This window comes from Chrysemys picta, chromosome 16 (genome assembly GCF_011386835.1).
Source record: "Chrysemys picta bellii isolate R12L10 chromosome 16, ASM1138683v2, whole genome shotgun sequence".
NCBI lineage: Eukaryota > Metazoa > Chordata > Testudines > Emydidae > Chrysemys > Chrysemys picta.
In genome coordinates, this window is record NC_088806.1 from 9771581 (window position 1) to 9781584 (window position 10004).

A 10004-nucleotide genomic window follows, 5' to 3' on the forward strand; every position below is an offset into this window, starting at 1 on the left:
GTGTGGGATGGGGGGAAAAGGCTGAGTTCACTTCAGGTTGAGGGAGAAGAACTCTGAAAATCTCAGGGCCTCAGGGAAAACCCAACCACTGCTACCAGGAACACTGAGGTGCTGGAGATCTGCATGGGAAATGGACTGTCTAAATTGTCTAGGTGGGGAATGAATAACAATCTACAACTAGATCCACCTCATTCACCACTGACCGAGGCTAATCATGCTGCAGACAGAAGGGAAACTGGGAGTAATTCTTTCCTGTACAGCCATGGAAACAATGACCCAATTGCACCGCAATGAATATGCTGGGGAAAGCTGGACTTTACAGGCAGGTGGAAATAGCAGATCCTAGAAACACCTGGAACTTCCCACCCCACTTTTGCCCCCAGGGTCAGGTGTTGAGCTACTCACAGCACCCCCCACCACCATTACTTTCCAGCAGGGGATTGCAGTACCCCCCCCACCCAATGCAGGGGAGAAGGCTGATTGTATCTGAGTCCAAGGCATGCACTCTCTCTGCCCTACACATAGAATCTGGCCCTGCTTCAAAGTTACCCATATGAACCAGTAGGCTACACGAGAGCATGATTGGCCCTCAGAGAATGGGAATTGGCACCAATGAGCTTTTGTCACACATGCACTGAACTATACAGTCATACCCTGAGATCATAGAAAGGCCAGCACAAAAAAGAGGGAGAGGAACAATAAGATACTAAAATGACAATGGTTGGAACTCTCCATTTCGCTCAGTCTTTGCATTCATGGACACTAAGAGCTGTAGCTACAGTTGAGGAACCAGGCGATCGGACAGCTGGCTCAGCCCTCTGTACTAGTAGCTTTCTCACATACAGGGAGAGGGGTCAAAATCGCATAGAGATCAATCTGTCTAAGGCTATGTCTACACTTCAAACACTGGAAGTATTCTTCTGACAACCTAACACTGTCTACACTGGGGCTCACATTAACTACTTCTCTCAGTGGAGTAGATTTTTCACACCCCTGAGAGATGTGGCTATGTCAACATAGCTTTTCAGTGTAGACCAGCCTCTAGCTGGATTTTTGATATGAAAGGAAACAGAGTAATCAGCCTTTTCCTTAATATTGATGGTTGACGACTGCAACTTTCCTACTTGCTGGACACATCCTATGACAGATGTCATGCCTTTCCGTTGCAAATTAAGGAAGTGGGGAAGTCAGTGACCCTTACAGTCTAAATGGGTAAAAAGTTATACAACTGTCTCCTTGAGTAGTTTTCCGTTTAATAGAAATTGACTTTGAAGCTAAGCAAAATAGGTTTTATTTGAAATACAAAAAATTAAAGTCGATACTGGGCCAATATTCTCTTATACACTCTTTCTCACACACATTCTACCACCCCAACCTTTGCAGTGAGGTTTTGTACCAGAACGCCTCACGCTACAGGGAATAGATTACATAGGCTAATAGGCTATTGAATTGTGGCTAATGCATGTGGCTTTGTTATAATGTGGCTAATAAAAATTCAAAACCACAAGTGTGGCTAGCATCGAATTTCTATTGGACACCACGGATCTATACAGTCCCAGTTCATATTAATAACGTCACATTCTAACAATAACTTTGAAACAGGAGGAATGGTATTAATATGACGCTCCCTGGTTCCCGATAGGAAGGGCACACTCGAATTAGAGACCTATTTGTCCACCTCAAAACAGGGAGAACTGCAAAAGGCAAAAATGGGCCAATCAACTGGACAAACTGAGGGATAACGGTGCTGCAAACAGTCAAACAGCTTTAAAAGTTACTATGTGGGAATCAGGAAAAGTATTAAAGAAAAAAAAATAATGGTAACCCTAGAGGTTTTTATGGTTTTGATCTCCCTTGCAGATTCTCTGATCCCTAACATGGTCTGAGTGCCAAGAGAAGGTATTCCCACACTCAGTGCATTCTCTGATGTTGAAAAAGATCTGATCTTTGAGTGAAGTTTTTCCCACACTCACTGCATTCATAGGGTCTCTCCCCTGTGTGGATTCTCTGATGTCTAATAAGATGTGAGCTGTGATTGAAGTTTTTCCCACACTCACAGCATTCATAGGGTCTCTCCCCTGTGTGGATTCTCTGATGTTGAAAAAGACCTGATCTTTGAGTGAAGCTTTTTCCACAATCACTGCATTCATAGAGCCTCTCCCCTGTGTGAATTCTCTGATGCCTAATAAGGTTTGAGCTGTGACTGAAGTTTTTCCCACACTCACTGCATTCATAGGGTCTCTCCCCTGTGTGAATTCTCTGATGTTGAAAAAGACCTGATCTTTGAGTGAAGCTTTTTCCACACTCACTGCATTCATAGAGCCTCTCTCCTGTGTGAATTCTCTGATGTTGAAAAAGACTTGATCTTTGAGTGAAGCTTTTTCCACACTCACTGCATTCATAGAGCCTCTCCCCTGTGTGAATTCTCTGATGTTGAAAGAGACTTGATCTTTGAGTGAAGCTTTTTCCACACTCACTGCATTCATAGGGTCTCTCCCCTGTGTGGATTCTCTGATGTTGAAAAAGACCTGATCTTTGAGTGAAGCTTTTTCCACACTCACTGCATTCATAGAGCCTCTCCCCTGTGTGAATTCTCTGATGTTGAAAGAGAATTGATCTTTGAGTGAAGCTTTTTCCACACTCACTGCATTCATAGGGTCTCTCCCCTGTGTGGATTCTCTGATGTTGAAAAAGACCTGATCTTTGAGTGAAGCTTTTTCCACAATCACTGCATTCATAGGGCCTCTCCCCTGTGTGAATTCTCTGATGCCTAATAAGGTGTGAGCTGTGACTGAAGTGTTTCCCACACTCACTGCATTCATAGAGCCGCTTCCCTGTGTGGATTCTCTGATGACTAATAAGGGCTGAATAGTCACGTAAGTTTTTCCCACACTCGGTGAATGTATTTTTTCTCTTTCCCCTGAGGATTTCTTGCTGTGTTGTGGTTTCCTTAAGGCCCTTCTGAGTTCCTGGACAGGAAATACATTTACCCACTTTCACCCCTGGCTGGCTTCCTTGTTCTCTTTCTGGTCTGTGCTGAATCTCACAGGATTTTCCCAGCTCATGACTCCTGGACACATTCCTTTCCGATCTTTGCGATAATTCTCTGAGTTTATCCACTTGCTCAACATTTTCCTGCTGAGAATTTTGCTCCTCACATACCATTGCATCACCTGCTGTGATAGAGATAGAAACCTCAACCAGATATGGAAAGGAGAAGAGCAAAATAAAACAAGTGCTGGAGAGAGGTCAAATAAAGATCAGAAACTGAACTCCCCCAAACAGGAGAGAGGAGGGGATCAACTTGGCCTTCACATCCCATCCAAATTCACAGGGGGAAGAGAGGAAGCTACTGCCTGGTGTCTGCTAGGATTTACAGGAAGTCATAAGCTATATTTATCCTGAGGAGCCGACCCCTGCTAGGGACAATAATGAACAGAGATCTTCCAAGGGCTTTGTAGGGCATCCCAGATGTTTCCTTCAGGCACTTATAGATTATGAGTTGGTTTAATGTTTCCTCACCTGTGCAGGGAGCTCTCAGGAGCTCTCTTTCCTCTGAACGCTGGAGGTCTGGGACCCATGACTCTTCCCCTTGTTCCAACTGGGAGATCACATCAGGTTTTAAAACTGGAAATGCTGCTTAGATGAAAGAAAACAAAGGAATTCAGTTGATTTAATAAGACTTTATCAAAAACATTCTATTAATTTAACTTCAGTGTTTAGTGTGACCTGGTGTGCCTGGGCCAGTCCATACTGAAAATGCCAAGGTCAGGTCAGGCTGAAAAAAGAGAGAGCTGATGCTTTCAAAATTGGTGGTTAACACTAAAGTTAAACTCACCTACCAGTCACAAACTACTTCTGATCCCCCACACTACTACTGAGAAGCTGAAAAAAGAAATCACACAGCCCCCTTTATTGCATTCCAGTTCTGAATCCCAATCAGCACATAGGTACAATACAGTGAGAGGTTATTTAAAAACTCTTCTCACAAACAAAGTGTTCTTCTGACCCCAAAGGGTCAGCCACATTACTGGGCCACTATAGGTTTGGACCTTACCCAAAATACCTTGCTGCCAGCTAATCCTTTTGTGACATTGTTGACAGAATCTGTAACCGTGTAAATCACTGTTGCAACCAGTGTTATAGATTTGCAACAAAATTTGTACAAAGGCTAGCATTTGAGGTGTGTAGGACAAGGTTATGGTTTGCTGGTTATGATTATGCTATCTGTATATGTGTATCGTTTTTGTAGTTGAAGTTATGAATATTGGCTATATACGGTCTGTATTGCAAAATTATGCTATACTTCTGGGTGACATCCCACACAAGTTGGTATCAGCTCTGCCTAGCCTGCTTGATGAACCAAGAACTTTGCCATTATTGTATGGAATGTATTCAATTTAAACAATTCTAGCTCTTTTTCCTTTAATGAATAAACCTTTAGGTTTCAGATTCTAAAGGATTGGCAACAGCATAATTTGTGGGTAAGATCTGATTTGTATATTGACCTTTGTCTGGGGCTTGGTCCTTTGGGATCAGAAGAACCTTTTACTGGGGTATTGGTTTTCATAACCATTTGTCCCCATAGCGAGTGGCACTGGTGGTGATACTGGGAAACTGGAATTGCTTGCATGACTTGTGGTTAGCCAGCTTGGTAAAACCGAAGTCCTCTCTGTTTGGCTGGTTTGGTTTGCCTTAGAGGTGGAAAACCCCCAGCCTTGGGCTGTAACCGCCCCGCTTGAAGCAATTTGTCCTGAATTGGCACTTTCAGTTGGGTCCCACCAGAATCAGCATTGTTACACCTTTAGCATCAAAACTAAAGGTTTATTATAAAGGAAAGCTAGAAAGAAAAAGGGAGTTGTTAAATGGGAAAGCAGTCATATACATTCCAAAATCTATATATCGGGTTCTTAGTGGTATTGGTGAGTTGCTGTCTTGAAAGTCCATCTGGAACCCATCCACAGTTTGGATGGGTCATCCAGTCCTTTGTTCAAGGCTTCAGTTTGTAGAGAAGTTGCTCCAGATATAGGAAGAGGGATTGAAGACAAAATGGAGATGATGCAGCTGCCCTGTATATTCCTTTTGCCATGTGGCTTGTACTTCCTGTGTCCCAAACACAAGCTTCACAGCACAGGGCCTGGAAAAGCCTTGGAGTTCTCAGTACACAGGCATACCCCTGCATGTCTTGCTGACTCAATAGGTGTATCCCCTTGATCACAGGAGGGCAAACTACAGCCGCAGGACACATCCGGCCCGCAGGACGGTCCTGACTGGCCCCTGAGCTCCCAGCCGGGGAGGCTAGCTCCCCCTCTTGCTGTTCCCCCTTCCCTGCAGCCATGCCACTGTGCAGGTAGTGCTCTGGGGGGCGCTGCGCGCTCCTGTGGGGCAGCATGTCTGGCTCCACGTGGGCCACACAGCTGCCAGACATGCTGCTTTGAGCAGCATGGTAAGAGGCTGGGGGGGTTGGATAAGGGGCAGGGAGTCCCAGGGAGCAGTCAGGGGACGGGGTGGTTGGATAGGCGTGGGAGTCCCGAGGGTCTGTCAGGGGCTGGGTGGGTGGATAGGGGTCTGGGCATTCAGGGGACAGGGAGCATGGGGGGCTGGGTGTGGGGGGGGTCCTGGGAGGGCAGTCAGGGTGGTTGGTCTCGGGAGTGGGCAGTCAGGGGACAAGGAGAAGGGCAGGAGGAATTTGGAGGGGGCGGGGCCAAGCAGTTTTGGGAGCCTTCCCTACCTGGCCCTCCATACAGTTTTGCAACCCCAATGTGGCCCTTGAGCCAAAAAGTTAGCCCATCCCTGCCCTTGATCCTTTCCATGGGCTCATTGTACAGCTGATGACCCTGAATGGGCCATCAAACAGCCTAGGCAGTGCTGACACCAATATGTCTGGGGGTGTCACCTGGAAACACTGCACAAGTCTAGAAATATAGATATTTAGAGTATATCTATAACTCACAATAGAAAGGTGATACAAACATAGAAACAAAATTATCATACTTGGAAAATCATTACATTTTACATGGCATATCTAGCACGATTCATTGTAATTTTATCTCATTGGTATTAATAATAAAATAATAATAATATAAAGTGCCTCAATTCCATACAGTGTCACACTTTGTAAACCAGTGAATTCCCAGGACCAGCTCCCCAGGTCCTTGAAGATGCAAAACACTCTGCTTATGAGGGACTGAAATACCCCCATATCTGCTGGGAACACACACAGACAGTGTGTCAGTCTGTACCCCTATGTAGACCCTTCAAGAAAATTATGACCAATTTTGTACATAGTATAGCTTGTGAGGTATCATTTGAAAACACAATCTACTGAATATTATCCTCCTGTTACAATGCGTAGCAACACTGTATGTAAAGTTATGAGATTTTACTGTATGATATTACTGAAAAAGTTACAATTGTGGGGAACACCCACAGACCACTTCCTCAGAGACAGCAAGGCAAACAGCTGGTCAAATAGCCATTCTCTGGAGCGGGACGGTGTGAAGAAGACATTTACATTCCTTCATAGGGACCACTGGAAGCTCATATCTACAACAGACAGCCTGTCACATGACTCAGCTGAGAACTGAAGTTGTTTCTAGTACAAAGGACTGAGTTATAAAAAGAGGTGAGGAAAATGCTTGAGACTCTCTTTCCCCCCTTTCCCTCTGCTCATGACAACTCCTGAAGAACTGAACTTGGGTAGCAAGGGTGGGTTAGGGGGAGTCCTGGCTGAAAGGAAAGCCAGCCTGTCTCAGCATATGGTGAGAGAAACATTAGCTTGTTAAGTTAAACATTAGTTTGTGTTTTATCTTGCATTACTTTTGTAAACAATTCTGACTTGAATGCCTCATTACTTAACTACCAAAAAAAAAAACAGATTTTAACAATCTTGTTTTATTGTTCTATCTAACCAGTGTGTTTGGATGAAAGTGTGTTGGAAACTCCATTTGGGATAACAAGGCTGGTGCATGGCATTTTCCACTGATTAAATGACAGACTTCATATGAGCTTGCGTTGTTCAGTAGTGTGCTGGATGGTGCAAGATGAACATTTCTGGGCGAAGTCTGGGACCAGAGAATTTTCTGGGGTTCTCCTGTGGTGTACTGTAATTCGTGAGTGGCTGACTAGCAGCACTCAATACTGTGTAGCTGAGAGCGAGTTACATGCTGGAGACTGTGTGTTAACTGCCCAGGAGTGGCTGCTCTCACAGTAAAGCTGTGTAAAAGGCACCCCAGCCTGGGGAACTGAGGGGACACAGCTGTTCAACAGTCCAGATTGTACTGTGGTTAATGTCACTGACACTCAGTTTCAAAGACGTTCCTAAAACACCGAGAAACTAAAACCGTGTCCCAGAAATCAAAGTCTCCAGAGAGAGGGCAAGTCTCCCTGGCACTGCTTCTTGCTGACAGAGGTCCAGAGACAATGAGAGAGTCCTGGGGAAGCTGGGAACAGTAAGCATGGGCTGGTGGGGTTCAGTGGAGAAAGGGAACAGGAAGGGCAGGGATATTACTGAATGCAGGATCTCAGCAGTACTAGATGTCAGGATAATACATAGTGCAGCCCATTGGAAAACATAATCCCAACTATACATATAAAATGACGGGGTCTAAATTAGCTGGTTCCACTCAAGAGAGGGATCTTGGACTCACTGTGGATAGTTCTTAGAAAACATCCACTCAATGTGTAGCGGCAGTCAAAAAGCGAACAGAATGTTGGGAATCATTAAGAAAGGGATAGATAAGAAGACAGAAAATACCATATTGCCTCTATATAAATCCATGGTATGCCCATATCTCAAATACTGAATGCAGATGTGGTCGCCCCATCTCAAAGAAAATATCATGGAATTGAAAAAGGTTTAGAAAAGGGCAAAAAAATGATTAGGTGTATGGAACAGCTTCTGTATGAGGAGAGATTAAGAAGACTGGGACTTTTCAGCTTGGAAAAGAGACGAAGTGGGGAGAGGTCTATAAAATCATGACTGGCATGGAGAAAATAAATAAGGAATTTATTTATTCCTTCTCATAACAAAAGGACTAGGAATCACCAAAAAAAAATGTATAGGCAGCACGTATAAAACAAACAAAAGGAAGTGTTTCTTCACACAACGCACAGTCAACCTATGGAACTCTTTGCCAGAGGAGGTTGTGAAGGCCAAGAGTATAACAGGGTTCTAAAAAAGAACATGATGAATTCATGGAGGATAGTCCATCAATGGCCATTAGCCAGGATGGGCAGGGAAGATATCTGTAGCCTCTTCTTGGTAGAAGCTGGCAAAGCATGACAGGTGATGGATCATTTGATAATTACCTGTTGTGTTCATTCCCTCTGGAGCAACTGGCATTGGCCACGGTCTGAAGACAGTATAAAGGGCTGGATGGACCTAGTATGCCTGTTTTTATGTACTAGGGAATCGAGTGAGTCCAGTGTAATGGGAGGAAAAATCCCTGGGTGTGGAGAACACTGGGAAATTAGAAGCTATAATTCAGGAGCAACAGCCTCTAATTAGCCTGGAAAAGCAGAGTGTGAAAAATAAGAATCGGGGTCTTGTGACTTCAGGAACGAGGAACTCAAAAATCCAAGGAGTCTGCAGTGAACAGAGATTGTGGCTATTTCACATGGTGATGGGGGAGCAAGACTATCCATGTCTCAAGAAGTTTCATTACGAACCTAGGCCATTTTCACATGCTGGGGTGCAATCCAGATCAATGAGGAGTTGTGTCATCTGTAATCCTGGGTGAGATTCAATGTTCTGCTGCTGGATACTCCCAGCCAGCATTCAAGGACACACTGAGTGTCTGTGTGATAATTAACCCTGGACCAGCAGCTCTGACTCTAGCAACTTGTTTGCCACACCCCAAGCACATTCTGGTTTGGGTGGAGTAGGCTCAGTGTTTGAGAGAAGGTCAGGGGTAGGAAGCTTCTGTTCGTTAGGCTGGACCTAAGCCCCCAGTTTTACTTGAGCAAGCAGGAGATATTTGACACTGTGTGATACTGCTCCTGTGCTCTGTTCCCAAAGTGTTCTGCAGCAGGGGAGCGTCTCTGGCAGTGTGTATGTCACTGGCATATTGGGGTGATGCTGAAAGAGGACAGAGTAGAGGTGGTATTGTGGAGGTGGCATGAACCTTAACTCTTCATTTCCCCTTCCAAGAACTGAGGGGACAGGAACCCTTACCCAGCGAGGTCACGTTCTCATAGTTCTCCTGCATGACGTCCCTATAAAGAGCTCTCTGAGCGGGGTCCAGCAGAGCCCACTCTTCCCTGGTGAAATACACAGACACCTCCTCAAAGGTCACCAGCCCCTGAAATAGCAAGAGCCCAACACTCAGTACCTGCTGCTTCACTCACACTCCAAACCAAATGGAAGCTCTGGTAGATTGCAGTCAACAGAGTCCCACCCCCAACCCGCTCAAAGCATCCTGGAAACACCAGGTTAAGGGGATGAAGAGAGAGCCCCTTGTCTCTCCCAGCAGATCCATCACACCCCTACTAGCCACAGACTGATACAGGAGATGGAGCCCCTAGCAGAGTCCAGGAAGGAAGCCCAACACCCTCCTCATTGTGAGAAGCTGCACTTTTTTAGCTCCATGAAGGTAGGTTATTTTCTGTTCCAGAAATGAGGGCATTTCCACCTCCTAACCTCATGGGTCTGTTCCTAGAATCTAGGCCACTTATTAAACAACTCCCAGCAGGTTTGCCACACCCTGTCCTCCTCCCTCTCTCACCCTGTGAATTTCCTGCTCCACTCCAACCTCCAAATCAGACTGTGCAAACCTTCCCATCTCTGGTGTATTTGGTGTCCTTTTCCCTCCAGTACGAACCCACCAGCAATCCCCCAATAATCCCTACCTGAACTTGCTCCACTGCAGCCATTTTTCTCCCCTGTCCCATGGGAGGATGGGATGAGCTGGAGCGAAACAGGGATGTCATTCTGCAGCCTGGGAGGGTGAGAAGGGTAATTGTGGGGGTTTCAGAACAGGCTTTAGTTCATTTCACATCACGAT

General features: G+C 45.3%; 1 protein-coding gene across 8 annotated transcripts in view; it reads right to left on the reverse strand.

The window, feature by feature from the left end:
* Positions 1-1233: 1233 nt before the first annotated feature.
* Positions 1234-10004, reverse strand: part of LOC103305723 (zinc finger protein 501-like) — a 262606-nt gene continuing 253835 nt past the window's right edge. For 2 of the 8 annotated variants that reach the window (XM_065569500.1, XM_065569504.1), the window contains 4 exons: positions 9850-9938; positions 9176-9302; positions 3523-3636; positions 1234-3173 (listed from right to left, as the gene is read on the reverse strand). In XM_065569500.1, the coding sequence (XP_065425572.1) occupies positions 1912-3173; positions 3523-3636; positions 9176-9302; positions 9850-9938 (1592 nt within the window). In that variant the 3' untranslated portion in view covers positions 1234-1911. Of the gene's footprint in view, positions 3177-3522; positions 3640-9175; positions 9303-9849; positions 9939-10004 lie in introns of all 8 variants that reach the window. The other 6 variants (XM_065569499.1, XM_065569503.1, XM_065569498.1 and 3 more) reach the window with 5 other exon arrangements.